General features: G+C 38.8%; 1 protein-coding gene across 2 annotated transcripts in view; it reads left to right on the top strand.

The window, feature by feature from the left end:
• mcf2l2 (MCF.2 cell line derived transforming sequence-like 2) overlaps positions 1-19553 on the top strand; it is an 83500-nt gene that overhangs the window by 50603 nt on the left and 13344 nt on the right. For both annotated transcript variants that reach the window (XM_053634111.1, XM_053634110.1), the window contains exons 18-26: positions 4616-4685; positions 4806-4898; positions 5006-5098; positions 5174-5299; positions 5995-6216; positions 8489-8581; positions 8900-8978; positions 11100-11154; positions 11390-11487. In XM_053634111.1, coding sequence (XP_053490086.1) covers positions 4616-4685; positions 4806-4898; positions 5006-5098; positions 5174-5299; positions 5995-6216; positions 8489-8581; positions 8900-8978; positions 11100-11154; positions 11390-11487 — 929 coding nt within the window. The remainder of the gene's footprint in view (positions 1-4615; positions 4686-4805; positions 4899-5005; positions 5099-5173; positions 5300-5994; positions 6217-8488; positions 8582-8899; positions 8979-11099; positions 11155-11389; positions 11488-19553) is intronic.

Raw genomic sequence — 19553 nt, 5'->3', positions numbered from 1 at the left:
TAACCCCCATTGCAAATCAGGTTTATTGTCAAAATTGACAGACTTTCAGCTGTTTGCAATGAACAAATCAAACAGAAGCAATTGAAATAGTTCAACACAATGAATGCTTCATGTGGTTTCCCCAAATTCAACTGAAAATACAACTTATAATGACTTCTCCAGTCTCAAAATTATTCAACCCCCTGAATAGAATCCCTCACAACAGCACAAACATGCAAAACAGGTGTTGTCTCAAGCACACCTGATGCAACTAATCAAGGGCTTCATTAGTTTCACCAGGTGTGCTTGAGCTGAAACACATGAAATACCTGAACTGGCTAGGGGTAGAAAACATGAAATACCTGAACTGGCTAGGGGTAGAAAATATATGAAATACCTGGATGGAGCAGGAAAGGAAGATATCAATGGCTGCACCCAGATTTCTGAGAAGACAGGTTGTGAAAAACCCTCGGGCAAAAGACCTGCAGCAAGACTTGGTGGCAACAGGCACAGTTTCAGTGAGTACAGTAAGGCATGTGTCAAACTGTTGTCTTTTTGCTAATACAACACTGCTGCTGTTATCTAACAACAGAATATATGGTAGAGCCAAAGATATACATTTATGTATATTTATTTATACATACATATACTCTCTCTCTCTCTCTCTCTCTCTCTCTCTCTCTCTCTCTCTCTATATATATATATATATATATATATATATATATATATATATATAACCCCAATTCCAAAAAGGTTGAGACGCTGTGTAAAATGTAAATAAAAACAGAATGATTTGCAAATCTCATAAACCAATATGTTGTTCACAATAGAACATAGAAAATGTATCAAATGTTTTAACTGAGTAAATGTACCATTTTAAGAAAAAAAAGGTAATTTAAATTTGATGGTTGCGACACGTCTCAAAAAAAAAGTTGGGAGCTGTGTACATTTTACGCAGTGTCCCAACTTTTTTGGAATTTGGGTTTATATATATATATATATATATATATATATATATATATTAGTTTCAATCAAAATTATTTAATTATTTAATTATTTAATTATTTAACGTTTCGATCAAAATTATTTAACCCCCCATTGCAAATCAGGTTTATTGTCAAAATTGACAGATTTTCAGCTGTTTGCAATGAACAAATCAAACAAAAGCAATTGAAATAGTTCAACACAACGAATGCTTCAAGTGGTTTCCCCAAATTCAACTGAAAATACAACTTATAATGACTTCTCCAGTCTCAAAATTATTCAACCCCCTGAATAGAATCCCTCACAACAGCACAAATATGCAAAACAGGTGTTGTCTCAAGCACACCTGATGCAACAAATCAAGGGCTTCATTAGTTTCACCAGGTGTGCTTGAGCTGGAACACATGAAATACCTGAACTGCTAGGGGTAGAAAATATATGAAATACCTGGATGGAGCAGGAAAGGGAGATATCAATGGCCGCACCCAGATTTCTGAGAAGACAGGTTGTGAAAAACCCTCAAGCAAAATACCTGCAAGACTTGGTGGCAACAGGCACAGTTTCAGTGAGTACAGTAAGGTGTGTACTAAACGCAGAAGGTTGAATGTAAAGGTGATATTTGCTGCCTTCATTTGCAGTTCATTTATTTCATAATTGATTATGTGCACAATCTTCTACCAAGCGATCTTCACCTAAGAGCATGTGAACCAACAATCTTTCATCTCTATGCAGTGCATGCAGCCACCATATAGATGCAGTTAGATCACAAACAGGAACATATGGTTTTCACATGTGGAATTATGTTTAAAAAAAGAACAACTGTCAAACTGTTGTCTTTTTGCTAACACAGCACTGCTGCCGCTGTGCTGTGTTACGATATATTCTGTCTAACAATAGAATATATGGTAGAGCCAAAGATATACATTTATGTATATTTATTCACACATACATATACTCTCTCTCTCTCTCTCTCTCTCTCTCTCTCTCTCTCTCTCTCTCTATATATATATATATATATACTTGCACTCGAAATTATTTAACCCCCCATTGCAAATCAGGTTTATTGTCAAAATTGACAGACTTTCAGCTGTTTGCAATGAACAAATCAAACAGAAGCAATTGAAATGGTTCAACACAACGAATGCTTCATGTGGTTTCCCCAAATTCAACTGAAAATACAACTTATAATGACTTCTCCAGTCTCAAAATTATTCAACCCCCTGAATAGAATCCCTCACAACAGCACAAATATGCAAAACAGGTGTTGTCTCAAACACACCTGATGCAACTAATCAGTTGGTTACGCCCAGAGTTCTGGGAAGGCAGGCTGTGAAAAACCATCGAGTGACTGCAAAATACCTGCATTGGAACTTGGTGGCAACAGGTACTGAGGTTTCAGTGAGCACAGTAAGGTGTGTACTAAACACAGGAGGTTGAATGTAAAGGTGATATTTGCTGCCTTAATTTTCAGTTCATTTATTTTCAGAATGTGAGTAATTCTTTACACTCTCCTCAATTAAAGTACATTGCCAAACAAAAGCATGACAGCAAAAATTAATCACTAAATATTTACTTATTTTAATATTTATTTCTACTACTATGGATGTACTACAGCCATAGTACATCCATAATAGTTGTGCACACAAATATAAATCTGTTATATATAAATGTAGCTTAGGTCATGTGTTTTTTTTTTAATAGAATCGTAATTCATTGAGGTCTCTTTAGAGAAGGCACAGACAACTAGTCCAAACAAGAAGGAAAATGGACATTAAAGTGTTATAAAAGATAACTAAATACCCTTTCAGTCTTGTAGTTGTATGCAAAAGTTAAAGCCAATTCATACTATAAATGATTTATTAGAAAAACACGATGTTATGTGAAAAGTGTATTGTTTTCAGACTTTCACATGTGAACTGTGAACCAACTGTGAACCAACTTTCAGGCTTTCACATGTGAACCAACACACACACACACACACACACACACACACACACACACACACACACACACATACATTTCCATGTGAAATTGTATAAAAGTATGAAAACATTGCATGAAATATGTAAAATCACATGCATATTTTCATGTATAGTCATGTGTAATGCCCCTATTGCCAGTAACAGTATTTGGAATGGTCCATTGCTCTTATAAGTGCAAAAGTGTTTCAGTTTGACTTATATGTTTTGTTTGAATAGTCTATCACGTCACAGCTTTTCAGTGGGATTGAGGTCAGGACTCGGATTTGGCCAGTCTAAATTGCTGTGACATTTTGTTGTTCCTTGATGCGTCCTGGAATTTGTTGGTCCCACAGTAATTGCAGGCCTTCCCTGAGCAAACACACCATTTTACTATGTGCTGTGCAGTTGGGGTGTTGTTTTCATGTTGGAATGCAGTGTTTGTTTGTATTTTTCCTTCATTGCTTTAACCTTATTTAAGAAATAAGGTTAGACTTTTCTTTAATGTGTCAGTAGATCATTGTACCATCAGTTCAGTTTTTGTGGGTTTTCCACTTCATTCTCGATTAGATTAAAGATACACAGATACAAACAGTCATTCTTGGTTAAGGTTTGCAACATTGGACCTTGTACTGCTTCCTGTGATCTTTAGGTTGAGTAAGAGTGGTTATGCCTTTATTCAGTTTGAAAGCTCACTGTGGCATAATGAAATCAGAGATCATTTTGTAACATCTTCCTGTCTTGGGGACTTTTATCCATCAGCTCTCTGCAGTCATTTTATTTTATATGCTGATCTACCCTACGCCTATTAACCACTGTTCACTAGAACAAAGTTCTTGAGATTTTCAATAGTTATTCCGTCATCAGTTTTCATAAATCATATACTATATGGCCAAATGTTTGTGGACACCTGACCGTCACACCCATATATGGGCTCAAACCTGTTCCAGCATGGACGCTGGAACACTGACTGCCTCATCATCCAACATCAGTTGCTGACCTCACTAATGCTCTTGTGGCTGAATGGGAAAATGACCAAAGCCATGCTCCAAAATCTAGTGGAAAGCCTTTCCAGAACTCTACAGGCTCTTACAGCAACAAAGGGGGACTAAGTCTGGAATATGATGTTCAACAAGCACATATGAGTATGGTGGTCAGGTGTCCACAAACTTTTCTTTTGTCTCATAAACTTCACGAGAAAAAGAGGACCTGCTAGTGAGGGAATGACGGTTCATATCTTCTGTAACGTATGCGATAACAGGAAACAACTTGTTGCAGAGAGCATCATGGTCAGTAAAAGTTGTAAAATTTGTTTGCACAAGACAGAATAAAGGGATGCTTGTTAGGCAACCACAGATAACAGGGCCTAAGTGATAACAGGAAGGTGTTTCACAGATGTTGCACAGCATTAAACTTAACAATAAGCAGATAAAAAAAATACGTCATTGTTTAATTAAGAAAAAAAAGAATAATCCTATCCTATAATCTGAAAATTGCTGTGTTATGTAATGTGAGTAATAAAACATTTCAGGACATGCTGTTATTGGAAAACACTGCCCCATCCTTGATTATTTTCCTATAACAGAGCGTTGTCATTTTTTATTCTTTACACAGCGTAATAAAATTTGAATTGAATTGCTCTCGCTTCCTTCTCGCATCCTTAGTTATTTCACTTGTCTTTTTTTTTTTCGCAGGACATTTCTCAAAGAGCTGGAAAATTGCATGGAGAAGCCAGAGTTAGTGGGAACATGCTTCTTGAAAAGAGTGAGTAATTCCATAAGACCTCGATGAAAGCAGTTGCGCCACAGGCCGTGCACTGAGTCTAGGCTCTAGGATATTGCTTGGATTGAAAATGAAAGGCGGTCTGCCTCTGCTGTCCCACAGAAAGAAGAGCTGCAGATCTATGAGAAATACTGTCAAAATAAACCTCGGTCTGAGGCTCTCTGGAGGCAGTGTGGGGACAGCCTGTTTTTTCAGGTGACTCTTGAATTCTTATACTTTGCCTTCAAAATTCTCGTTTTATAGCTTCTGTTTTTCGTATATAATGGATGATTATGCGCATGTAACTATTCATTTTGGTACAGGAATGCCAAAAACGGTTGGACCACAAGCTCTCTTTAGATGCATACCTGCTAAAGCCTGTGCAGAGAATCACCAAGTACCAGTTACTTTTGAAGGTACTGTGTCAGGTTTTGGATTACCTTGTTATTTGGACTTTGGATATCTCAAGTTGTTTTGTATGTGTTTTATAGGAAATGCTGAAATGCTGCAAGAACTCAGAGGGCACGGCGGAATTGGAAGAAGCTCTGGCCACTATGTTAGACATGATAAAATCTTTCAATGATTCAATGCATCAAATTGCCATCACTGGCTTTGAGGTATTTGCATGACAGAGCCTGTTGCTATTAAAAAACATGTTTAACACACAAAGGTGCACAAAAGGTCTCTTGTATATTCAGGGTGTACACAAAGGACTCTTGTATATGGTGCTATTTCTGCACCGTCACATGGTCATCCTTAAATTTTCTCATCCCTAGGCCAAAAAAAAGAGCCAAAACCAAAATGGCAAAATTTTAAGCTTTAAATCATTGCTCAGGAAATTAGCAAGAATTAAACAAATAGATAAAGTAGCATAAAATCAGATAGCTTTTCCCTTTGACTTCTATAAATGTTTAAGCCTTGCAGACTTTTTATTTTTATTTATTTATTTATTTCAAATTGAATTGAGTAATTTTGTAACACATTCGACACATTGTGTTAGTTTGTATTTTGCATCAAACATTTTCATTATTATCATGCTTTAACCTTTGCGTTCAAGAAGACTATATAAGTGAATTTCCCTGTTTCTAGCTTTCCCCCAAACAGTTCACTGCAGCAACAGTAAACGAGCAAATGGTGGCAAAGTCTCAGGAGTGCGTTTGTTTAATTCTTGCTAATTTCCTGACCTAATTTCCTAATTGTTTGTTGTTAAGACCATTAAAAGCTTAATATTGTGCAATTTTGGGCTTTTTATTTTCGCCCAGGAGTGTACTCATTAGAAATACATAACGGTGACGGTGTCTCTCCTATCTAGGGTAATTTGAACGACCTGGGTAAGCTGCTCATGCAAGGCTCTTTCAACGTGTGGACAGACCATAAGAAAGGTCACAATAAAGTCAAGGACTTGGCGCGCTTCAAGCCCATGCAGAGGCACCTCTTCTTGTACAATAAGATGATTTTGTTCTGCAAGAAGCGTGAGGAGAACTCGGACGGCCATGAGAAATCCCCATCCTACAGTTTCAAGCACTCTCTGAAGGTACAGACAAAGATTTGGCCTTGTTTAAATGATCATTTCTGACATTTACAAACAGGAACTGGGTTGTGGTTGAACCTATATGTGGGATACAAAAAGGCTATATGTTGTAAATTTCCTCTTACTGTTTCTGCTCCGAAACTATTTGATACATACCAAATACACACCAAAAAATCCTTTACAGAAAAACACAGTATTTGTACTTTAAAACTACAAATATAAGAGTGGCATTGGTAAAACATAATGTTAGCATTCTGCTGGATGATGATATCTAACACTAACGCTATGTATACTTTAGAAACCACACTGAAAATATGCACTACATTTTGAATAGCCAATCAGTTATAATACATCTTTTGTTTCTAAAGTATATGATATAACTTTCTAAAGTTATATCATGCAGTCTATTGGTAAAGGCTTAACATACTTTACCTATGGATAGTTTGATTGCCTTATAGGTAGCTAGAAAAAAGATGAATAATAAGGAGCATCAAAATAAAAATTATTTGTGATGTAGAAGTATACAGATGTGGCCCTTAAGAATGCACGGTTTTTCATAGGGTTTCACGCGATTTCGTCACATGTGATCACGTGTCATCCTGCAAGCACGCGTCTTAGAATTTAAATCCATTTATTGTGCTTCACACATGGAATAACATACTGTAGCTGAACACATAGTACACTAAAAAAAATGGAATGTGTGGTCATGTTGGAAGGTCCAGTGACGCCCGAGCTTCAGCTTCCTCACAGACGGCATGACATTTTCTCTTAGGATTTCCTGATACTCCAATGAATCCATCTTGCCTTCCACACAGTGCAGGTTTCCAGTGCCAGAGGATGCAAAGCAGCCCCAGAGCATCACTGAGCCACCACCTTGCTAACTGTGGACAGAGTGTTCTTTCTTCATTCTTCTTTCAAAAAAGTTCCAGTTTTGTTTCATCGCTCCACAGAACAGAATCCCAAATCTTCTGTGGCTTATTTATATGATTTTGAGCCGACTTTCTTGTGCTTTTGGGTCAGTAGTTGTGTATATATTGGAGTTCTGGCATGGAAACCTTCTGTGTTTAGTATGCACCATACTGTGCTCATTGAAACCTCAGTGCCTGTTGCCACCAAGTTTTGCTGCAGGTGTTTTGCAGTCACTCGAGGGTTTTTCAAACCTTCTTTCTCAAAAATCTGGTTGCAGCCATTGATCACTTCCTTTTTCATTGCAACTGTATTTCTGCGAAAATTACCGGTTCGTGTCTGGTCCCCCACCAGAGATATTCAACCAGAAAATGAGGGAAATTTTAAAAAATCGCACTGTCTTACCCCCATAAAAAAGAGAGATATCTCAAAACTGAAATGCTCCGCATGCACACTATATTTACCTAGGTACCCCCATAAAAAATTAAGACTGAGATGCAAAAAATTTACCTTGAAATGTGCTCTAGAGATCAGTTTTTGTTCCAAGGAACTATGACAATCTTGAGCGGAGATATTGAGGTTTCCGTAAACAGCTGTATAACCAAAATTTGTTGTGCGCCAGGACACAAAGATAGTCATTGTAGTTAAACCTAGTAAAATAATAATAATCATCATTTTAAAAATGGTGGTTTTGCAATGCCAATACAGGTAATCACTCAAAAAAAATTAGAACACTTTAAAAAGAGTCAAGCAACCATCTTTGCAATTATTGGACAAACTGAGAAGGAATGATCCTTATTTAACATCGGTAACAAGTGATAAAGGAGTCATTTGATGTGTCCATTTCCTCCGTGACAAGGAGGACATTCCTGTTAAAGAACTGAAAAGATATTTTTTGTAGGAATCTTTTTGTTTAGTTTCTAAGTTTTTGAATATGTCTTTTTCAGTTGTGTAGTTTCAACTTGGGCTTGAAATATCTGGTCAGTTTAGGAGAAGGCAAACGCCATGCATCTTCTCAAGCCAAGGACCATCATGTTAAGTTTTTAGCCCTTGAAGCTAATGAAGCATCGCATAGGCTTCATCGAAAAATTCATGGCTACTGTCACTGAGCCCATATTCTGGGAAGGTTGTCCTACACTAATGCTTTGTTTTGTTTTTTGGCTATAAACTGTATCACTTCACTTCTGTAGTTTTGCCGATTAATAATCTTTTATGAATGTCTGGATTAAAAAAAAAAAATGCCATTTAGGTCCCAGGATACCAGAAAATTCCTTCGGGTTTCAGCCGAAAAAACTATATCGATAAATATAACTAAATAGCGCAGTGAAACATACTCGTATAAGGAAATGTTTGATGTGTTCTGTGGCAGATGAGTGCTGTTGGAATCACAGAGAATGTGAAAGGAGACGCCAAGAAATTCGAAATCTGGTACAATGGAAGAGAGGAGGTCTACATCATTCAGGTGAGGGGCAGAATAAGACATGAAAAAGTGTTTTAATATTTGAACCCTCAGTCATGTACGATCATGTTTATTTCTGGCTTTTCTAGACTTTTTTTGTGTGTCTGTCGTGTGTCTGTAAAGCAAGATTTGACTTTCAAATAAATTCAAAGAGTAGACTGAGCACAAACAGCACACCCACACAGCATCACACCACCACCTGCATCGTCTACGAGCTACTTGCAGCTCGTTTTATTTCTCTGCTTGACCACTGGGGGGCACTGTTGACTTTCAGGATGCTGCAGTGAGTCACTGAGTGAGTCGATTTGCATTCTCTCCCAGGCCTCCTCCATGGACGTGAAGAACACGTGGGTGTCCGAGATCAGGAAAGTACTGACGGGCCAACTGGAGGCGTGCAAAGGTGTGTTTTTCACATCAGGGGTCAGGGATCACTCGCCCTCACGCTGTAACACAACTCAGTCACAGCCTTGTCTGATACATCTTACAGCATACATGGTGGAGGGCGTGATTACAGAGGTGGATGTTGTAGGATGTGGTGCAGAGTTTCATCATTTCAGTATTTTATTCACATTTTTGTTAGGCGTAAACCTTAGGAATAACCATTGACCTAGATACCATAATTCTTTCCTTCATTTGCGATGCAGAGTATGTAAATGTATTCATACTTGCTGAGGGTTACAGAGTTATGTAGGTGGATGTAGCACGTCCGATATGTATTCATGCTACACACTTATACTGATCAGGACGTCCTGTATCAACGGCCGAGCAGTAGGTACTGAATCGAATGTAATGGGTACTGTCACAGTACGCGATTTTGGACGCCACTGACTCATGTTAAACACGAATTTCTGTATTCACATATAGTATTTGCTCTCTTACAATGACAGCTCTCTGCCAATATTAGGACAGCACAAGTTGGGGTGGCTGTGGCTAGAGCATGTTGTCCACTAATCGTAGGGTTGGCGGTTCGATTCCTGGCCCACGTGCCTCCACATGCCGAAGTGTCCTTGGGCGAGACGCTGAACCCCAAGTTGCTCCCGATGGCAAGTTAGTGCCTTGCATGGCAGCTCTGCTACCATTGGTGTGTGTGTGAGTGTGTGTGTGAATGGGTGAATGAGAACCAGTGTAAAGCGCTTTGTAGAACCGCCTATTTTAAAAAAGCGCTATATAAGTGCAGCCCATTTACCATTTACCATTACAGGCTGACGGAAACGAGTCCACCTTTACATAAGCACTACCAAAGAAGCAGCGCTCATTCAAAGCAGGAGACATGTAGCATAATGAGCTGCCCAGGCAGCAGTGATTGCATTGTGGTTTTGTTTTATTAATCAAATCGCCACTGCTCTGGCTTGCCACTGTCTGCATGCAAGATTACTCTGAAACATGATCTTTGTTTATCAGTACAGAAGGGCTGTCATTGTAGTGAACAACCCCGGCCTAAAATGGCTGGCGAATAAGAACATTGGGGAAACTGAAATTGTAATTTATTTATTTATTTATTTAAATCGCAGCCTACACTCACTTGTTCACCCACTTTGACTCAAACAGCTAATGCAGCATAATAGATACAGGTTAAGAATATTTAATGCACTCTATTAAAGTCAACCAAAGCTTGATTTGAAGGCCATGTTTTTCTTTATCGAATCATTAATTCCCTTCAGTTTTATGACCACATACCCCACACCTCTCCAAAATTCCATTGCTCAGGCTTGGTCATCATTTGCATATTGGAACATGATTGCCTCTTATATGTTATGATGCAATACTACTTACCAATCACATGTTTATTACTACCTTTTTCAGAACTTTTCAGCTCCCCAAGTACACTCAAAATATTTCTCACCACAAGCATGTTTTATAAAGCTTTGGGTAAGGTGGAGTTGCGCACAATAAAACATACATTTAATGCATAGTCCTAATAAGAGGTGTGGGGCCTCATCAGCTTCTGGTCTAGCATTCTCTCCTGCGGGACCTCCATGGAGTTTTGGTGTAGTTTAAACACTATAAACTTAGTAACGTAGTACAAAAAAACTACACATGAGTAAATATACTATAGTAACTGATTCTGTATTTGTTTTATTATTATTGTGTGTGTTTTTTGTTGTTGTTCTTTATAAAATTAGACTCCTTGAAGTTTTCATGAACTGTGTCAGGTTTGTTAGATTATATATAGGAATTATATATATATATATATATATATATATATATATATATATATATATATATATATATATATTAAAATAATGTATGTGTGTATACATCACTGCAAACCAATGGAAGCTTTTCAAAACACTTATTTGGTTCAACTGAATATCACTGAGTATGTTGTATATGTTGTATCTTCTGCCTTTCTATTGTGTCGTTATACCCACTGCAGCATATCCTCTTCTCCTCTGCTGCTTTGGTGCACTGTGCTTAAACGATGTGTATCCATCATTAAACTCAGAGATTTGTGCTTACGGTTCACTGCTGTGGGAATATCCAACCTTTGAACAACCTATTTGTCTCTTACTCTTTGCAGAGGCAAGTCAGCTCCATCAAAGAATCACCGAAAACATTTACCATGCTCCCATGAGGTACTTGTTTGTGTGTTGGTGTGTGCATGTGTGTCTTTATATATATATATATATATGTGTGTGTGTGTGTGTGTGTGTGTGTGTGTGTGTGTGTGTGTGTGAGCCCACCCAGATGAATGATCCATCTTGGTATACTGCCAAGCTTTCTGCGTGAAGCCTGCTGAATAGTTATTCAGTGAGGAGAACAGTGGGGCTCCCACCTATTATTTGTTTGCACTGTGCTTTTCTCTGGCAGGAACGTTCGCAAAATGGCCCTGAGGCAGTCCGACTCCTCCAGCCCAGAGACAGGCTACAAGCGCAGTGACAGCGGCCCCAACATGAGGCAGAAACGAGGTGAGACCCGCTGTGAGCTGCAACCAAAGAGCCTTGCAACCTGCCTCAGAATATAATAATAAACGACTCGGTTTGAGATTCCGATAACAGAGAACAGGATTAGTGAGCAGTACAAACAAGTACAAGTGAAATACAGTTTATATAGTCATGAGCAGAATGTTCTACAGCTACTGTACTACCTGCTTATTTACTGTTAAGCTTTTAGGCCACCATCTTTAATTGTGAAATTATTTGTAATTCCAATAGGCTGCCATCCAGGCTCTCATTCACAGATAACTGAGTGCTATTTGGCACCACGCTCCGCTCTCCCTCAGACCTGTCTCTCTCACTTACGGTTCTACTGCCTCCTGAAAATCTCCTTAAATGGATAAGGATAATTATTACTGATTATACTACAGGGTTGTTGAATTCTCAAATCTGTTTGATCAGAAGGTGTTGATTTTCTATAACAGCATGACTCAGATAGTAGGCAAATCACACGTTTATATTAACATACTCATTCTAATACGTCATTCTTTCTATAGTTCCAGCCAATTCACAAGATCTTGTGTGGTGGATGCTCTATGTAGTCTGACTAAACACTAAAAATGAGCAGATTTTTATACACACAAACAAAAAAAAAGTTATTTAACAAAGAAAATTGTTTATGTGATGAATTTCTCTGATTTGTTTAACATTTATGGAAGGAGTCTCCAGTGTCAGCATTTTGTAATGGTCTATACCTCTTCTGGATGGAGGACTTTCCTGTTTTTAGGTAACATGTCCAGCTGCACTTTTTCTCTTATTAACTTCAATAAAGAGAGAGAAAAAAGAGAGACTGGTGAGGGAAAGACTGTTTATAGTTGTTTATAACATAAGGGATAACATTAACTAACGTGTTTCATGGATAATACACAAACTGAAATGTAACTATAAACCAATTAAAAGTATGAGGTGCCATTTTTAAATAAATAAGCATTGGCAAATTGATGTTTAAGAGGAATAAAACACTGAACGGCATGCTGTTATAGAAAAATAATCCACCATGGGGTGGTGTGATGCTACTTCATTTGAATTGAGTGGATCCACCTAGGGCTATGACTCCACTGATCACTCAGTTTGCGTGACTGTGCACAGTGTTGTGCTGGAAAAGGTACACACTTGTGAGGTGTATCAAAGGAACAAGATTGTTCTGGGATGTCTGTGAGGGTAGGACAAATCAACTGGTTTTAAAAATACTATAGCTTAGAGGTTAGCGTGTTGCCTCGCACCTCCGTGCTCTGTGCTACATTGGTTTCCTCCCCCAGTCCAAAGACATGCTTTGTGCTCTGATTGTCATCTGTAAATTGTCAGTAGAGTGTGAATCTGTGTGTGATTGTGCCCTGCGATGGGCTGGATGTCCTGAGTGCCCCAAGTTCCCTGAGATAGGCTCCAGGCTCCTCCATGACCCTGTATAGGATATGCGGTACAGAAAATGGATGGATGGGTGAATGGCCTCCAGTGCACTTAACCACAGAGCGTAATTTATTGCTATAATGCCATATAACACCAGATAATGCTGACCCGTTGCTAATTTCAATAGACTTACGTTATGTACTTCTTCTTCTCACCAAGTTTCATGGTTAAAAACAAACAACTTGTGCATATACAGTACATGGGTTGAGAAGCACAACAGGGCTGTGACATTTGAAATATGCCAACTCAGAGGGGTTTTATAACCTAATTGGGACCAAAATTAGGAACTCCCTCATCTCTAGACACGTTCCCCATCTTAGCACAGATGCAAGGCCAAAACCATATTTTCCTGACTTCATGTGAAGGCTGCAGATTTCGGTCCCATTTTTTTTACAGCTCAGTTTTGTGGATGGACACAATTTATGTCACCCACGTTCACTATCAATAGACTACTTCTCCTAACTACTAACAAAATACAATGGGCTGAAATATTTGATCAGTAAATCACTTGTCAGTGATTTGACTTGCCATTGTACTGTACATGGACCATATTACAGTGAATAGAATCACAAATTAAAAATGCACTGCCATCATGGAGACCAGCAATTAGCTGATATAAACGCTAGGTATTAGAGATTCACACGTGAGAGAACACCCACATATGGCATTAGAGGTCATAATTGTTATTCATGTCAGCTCTTGGAGTCTATAAGTGAAGTGTAATCATACACCATTAGAAAAATGGCACAGCGCTAAGCCTCTGATGTACTCTCGGTTCTTAAATTGAATGAATAGCAGATTTGTTTGAATATTGCAATGGCGCAACTAACCACGACTCCTTATATAAAGTACTCATTCCAACCCAGACCAAATTGTTTTACAATTACTCTGCTTCCTTAGGTTCTTGTGCACTGGAATCTATGAAATTTCATTCATTTGATAAATTCGACTGAAGCAGAGGTAGGACTCCTATATGCACTAGGTCACACAACAGCCCTACAATTAAAGATTGCCAAGCATTAGCTCGTTAAGTAGTGTTTGCTCTCTAATACCCACCAGTCAGCTCTTCCCATCATAAGACAAATCCCAATCAGGAGAACAAAGGGCAGTGAAACACACACGAAGGAAGGCGCTATCGACCCTCTTCCGCATACATGAGCTAACACAGTGGTTTTCAAAGTGGGGGCCACAGCCCCCTTGGGGTCCGCCAGGGGGCGGCGGGGGGCCTCAACAATTTGGCGTGAAAAATAAATTCTCACTCTCAGACAACCACACACACACAATCAATTCCTAATGTAATGTAAAGGTAATTATTAATAAATTAAAAAAAGGGGGGATATCTTCAGACCTCTGTATTTTTAATGTGTTTTAAAGAGATCTTGCAAAAGGGGGGCCTCGGTCAAATGTTAATGCCATTTGGGGGGCCTTGCCCTGAAAAATATTGGGAACCCCTGAGCTAACAGACGCCTAAGATTGACTAATGACGTGAGTGTCGTTGCCATTCAATCTCCAGACGGCAGGTTGAATGCTTTTCTGTCACACCACTCGTGAATCCCAGTGCCTCTTAGGACCCTGTCTGATGAAATGTATACAACTGTGGTCTGGAGATCCAAATTTCTGTCGAATGTATTACAGTTGATAAAGCCTTTCATCAGAATATAATACAACTCAAGATGGCTAGACTTACTATCACGATACATTGATCTTGTAAATGCTGCTGTCATGTGCGGCAGGAGTAAACCCTATGCGTGTAAGTTATTCTGACAGGTATGTCACCCCTCTGAGGACAAAAGGCGTCTTCATCGGCCCACTGGCTCAAAGCTGCGTTAATAAAGCAGGAGAAAATGAGGTCTGGGAGCGGAGTGGTACGATTCGCTTCGTCCTTTATGCTGATTGGCATCTGCACCTCGTGCCTCACACCAGCCCCTGCGTGCCAGCGCGAATGCCTATGAAATCCGTTCATCAAACCGAACCTTCAAAACAGAAAAAAAAAAACAATTGGCATACAGATACTTATTTTCAGACTGTTTGAGTCACACTTTGTAGATATAGATTTCTTTGCAGATTTAGAGCTTCACAAAAACATAAAGCTGTGTGCTGTTTGGGGCTTAGCTACTGTTTGTGAAAATTATTTATTGATAATAATTTGCGATATTAGCAGCTGTCTTCGAGCAGAAATATCGCTTCACTAATGAGACTCAAAGATTTATTTTTTCGCAAGTGATAAGCCACATACTGTGGCACAATCTGGCTGTTTGATTTGAAAATTGTTGTGGAAAGAGTGATGACTAAAGCTGTGAGCTGTAGGCAGAACTAATTTTGTCCTCAAGCTTTTATACAGGCCTGGCTTTTTAAAGTTTTCAAAGTTTCACTTTGAGTATTCGCTGTCAGAATGTTCTGAGTGGTGTGATTTTAGGGCAGTCAGACAGTGTGTTCTTCAAGAATTCTTTCGCTTCAAAAGGGAAAACCGCTTTGACATCGCTTTAAAATTGGCATCCAGACTGGCGTGTAAGCTGATGTGCTAACGCCGTTAGAGAACATGCGAGTATGCAATTATGCTGTTTTATTACGATTGTGGCACTGCTTCTGTAGGAAAGGGGTAGCAAGTCCTCTTCAAGGGCACACGGCAGAATTAGTTTGCATAACTAAATGTCCTTCACACTCTCTGAAAGACAGCTGGCATGGAACTTTAGATGTGATGTAAGACGTTGCAGCTGACATCTTGTCCCAAGATGAGTTGTGTTTGCTAGTGGACATTTGCTAGTGACATGTCAGGTCTAACTATTCTATAGGGTGAAAACTTTACACATTGCGTACGTCGCATAGCTAGTCCAACCCTATGGGAATATGAGCTGACTGTGATTACTATATTTCCACTGGAGGAGGTTACAATTTTCTATCTTGCAGTGCTTCCTACAGCCTGGCATGAAAGTGGTGTTTAACAGTTAAGTTTAACACCACAACCACAAGAGTCAATTTAGCTTCGTTTGAGACACATGAAGCCAAGCAACAGATCTTTTTAAAACTCTTGCTCATGCCGTGTCACGGGGCAGCGTAAAACACTTTGAGGAAAGCACAATCTGTCCTCTACTACATACAGTACTTGAGCTCACACATGCCCCTGATTGGTTAGTGTTGCACTGATTGACAGCGGATAGACTCCCAGTCACTGATGGCTGTGGCATCGTTGTTGCGCTTCTTGCAATCTCTTTTGTGTTGACTTTTCTTTGGGATTTCACATAGTAATGGATGGAAGGGATTTTGCATGTGTCCAACCTCATATTTATAGCCCAGTGGAACAGGATGTGGTTAAAGGCAACAGCAGATTTGCTGAGGATTGAGCGCAAATGACAAATAATATTTATAATATTATAATTATTGGGGGCATGGTGTCTTAGTGATAGGCACGTTTGCCTTGGACCTCCAGGGCTGGGGGTTCGATTCCTGCCTTCACCCTGTGTGCACGGAGTTTTCATGTTCTCCCCTTGATTCGGGGGTTTCCTCCCTCCCAAAGACATGTGTTGTAGGCTGACTGGCATTTCCAAATTGTCCGTAATGTGTGAATGAGTGTGTGAGTGTGTATGCAATTGTGCCCTGTGCTCCGTTTGGCACCCCATCCAGGGTGTCTTGTGCCAAGAGTCCCCTGGGATAGGCTCCAGGCTTCCTGCAACCCTAGGATAAGCGGTACAGAAAACGCATGGATGGATGGATATTATAATTATCATTTAAGATATTCAAGAATTAAAACTTGTTTGCAAGTTTTTAAATGTTTAAATGTTCCTGAGTGGTGTCAGAGAAAATATTATTATTTCAAAATGAGAATGCTTCTTTGTTTGTTTAAAACAAGGATAAGTTTTATATATATATATATATATATATATATATATATATATTAGTGCTGTCAGTCGATATGTGTGAGTGTGGGTGTGTGTATATATATATATATATATATATATATATATATATATATATATATATATATATATATATTAGTGCTGTCAATCTATTAAAATATTTTATCGAGTTATGGGCTGTGATTAATCATGAAATGAAACAAATTTAAAATACTAGGATTTACTTGTAAACGTGCAGTGTTGAAATAAATAAATGCATGACAAACTGGTTTAAAGAAACAGATTCTTCAGTTTTATTATCTCAACCGTTAACATTAATTTAACAGGTGTCCAATAACGATCTCTTAATTTGTTGAGGCATCCATATGAACTGCAGACATATTTAGCAGAAACCAACAACTGTTCTAAAGTAATGTGTGCTACAAAGTCACAAATAGCTTAACTGCTAATTTTTTTTTTGCATAGTAACATCAACTCAAACGAATCCAACAGTAAATAGGCCTTTTTTAGAAATGGAATGCCATAATGTCTGTGAAGAGACAGCGTGAACAGTGTACATTCTTGGTTAAAGATAATTACATGCATCTGTGCAACATGCCTCCTGTCAACCAATCATACAGGCTACTCTTCTTTCAACCAGTTGCTCAGGCAGACTAGCCTGTTCACAGTTTCAGATGATAGAGCTGACCTCTTCTTCTGCAGAATGTGGCCTGCCAAAGAGAGCAGTCTCTCACATGGCACTGTTGAGGCAGGTGTAGATCTTTTTGCAATATGGGCCAGCTTACCATATGTACCTGCTTGTGACGACCACCACTGTAGTGGTGACACAGGGCTCTGCCTTGTACCTCTCTAGAGATTTATCTGTGGACAGTACCTCATAATCAGACTCTGACTCTGATCCTATCTTCTTCTTCGGTGGCTCTGGCTCCACTTTTTCTCCAGAGGTCTGTGGTGCAGGTTCTCTATCCTTCAGCATCTCACTAAGCTTTTGCCACACTTCTCCCCTCTCTGCTCTCTCCTCTCTGCCCGTAAAGCCACGGTGATCATCCTTTGTATCATATGTGCCACACACGTCATATGCGTAGACTCCTTGCAGCAGCAATTATATTGCGAGCGCTGTCTGTTCCTATAGTTGTGACCTTGCCCGTTATCTCCCACTCATTTGCAAGTTTGAGAAACTGGCTAGCGCATGCTTCGGCAAAATGCCTTTCTTCTGTTTTCTAACACGCCTAAAGTGAATGAGTGCAGTTGCCAGTTGTCATCGATTATGTGTGCTGTTACACCGAGGTAGTAATGGTTACTTATTGATGTCCAGTGGTTTCCAGTAAGTGTAATAAAAGTACCTTCTGCCAACTGCCTCACTTTCGTAGCTTTTTCAGTGTCCTACAGTTCATGTATTCTCATAACAATAGTTCCCCTCGAAGGTAGCTTGTATGATGGGTCACCTGTGGCGATCTGAATGATGTCTTGAAGCCCTCGGTCCTGAAATATGTTGATGAGCCTGCAGTCTGTGACGATCTATTTAGCGATTGTGCTAGTTAGCTTTGCTGTTGTCATTTTGTTGACAAACTTGCCCCAGCCGCACTCTGCCAGTGTCGTTTGACGAGCACAGCTTGTTGACCCTGTCTCAGCACTAGCATCTTTGCTAACATCAGCAAAAATGTGTTTCGCCTGAAGATGTAGCTTCAAACTGGTCGTGCTTCAGTGGAAAGACAGTTCCTCACTGCAATAAGTGCATACAACTTTGGTTTTATCAAAACATCCATCTGGAAGCTTTTTATAACGAAACTTGCCGTTCAGCAGCGCGGACACCGTCTCCTCTGTCATTGTATTACTCACGTTTGCCGTGACCTAATCACACAAAGCTAGGCAACCATCTGCACTGTGATAACTGGATCAACAGGGTCAAACTCGATCACATGATTACTAATATAATAATAACTACTAATTACTAATAAAATAATAACGCGTTAAAATTTTTTGATTAATCGAATGCCTTAAAACGTTACCGTTGACAGCTCTAATATATATATATATATATATATATATATATACACATACTGTGAATAAGTTTTAGGCACATGCAAAGAAATGCTGTAGAGCAAAGGTGCCTTCAAAATAATGAAATGAAATGTTTCTACATAAAAAAACACTGTAAAGAGTAGTAAACAGTAGTAAATGGAACAAAGTCAATGTTTGGTGTGACAAAAAAATAAAAATAAAAATAGTAGTCTCTGGTACAATTAGTGCAGTTTTATAAGGAAACGAACTGTAAGTTTTATTGAGCATCTTGCAGAACCAGACACGGTTCTTCTAGAGACTTTGACTGTCACTCTTGCTTCTTATTTTTGCAGCAATATCCAGCAGCCTGCATTGTTTTTTGTCTGAAATGTGTCTCTTCCTACTTAATATTCTGCTTTCTTTCCTGATATACACACATTTTTCTGTAACATGTAATTCTGTGCTGAAAAACTAATGTTTGGGAATCTAAAATGTTTTTTGTACTGACTTGATAATGTAGGAGTCATAAAAAAAAATCTATAACAAAGTTTGTAGTAAAAAACAGAGTGCCTAAAACTTTTGCATAATTTAACTTTTGTATATTTATTTAAGTAGAAATTTTTAATTATTGTGTGAAATGCTTATTTTATATAATTAGTTGTTCCTTATTCCTTATCATATATGAAAGGTGCCAATAATCCAGGCGGGCATATTTCTATATTTGGGATATTGCTTGGCCTGAACACTACAAAAATAATAGTAGTGCAGGTGAAAATG

This window comes from Ictalurus furcatus, chromosome 10 (genome assembly GCF_023375685.1).
Source record: "Ictalurus furcatus strain D&B chromosome 10, Billie_1.0, whole genome shotgun sequence".
Taxonomy (NCBI): Eukaryota; Metazoa; Chordata; class Actinopteri; order Siluriformes; family Ictaluridae; genus Ictalurus; species Ictalurus furcatus.
The sequence above is the reverse complement of the archived record's forward strand: the minus strand, read 5'-3'. Positions and strand labels throughout refer to the sequence as shown.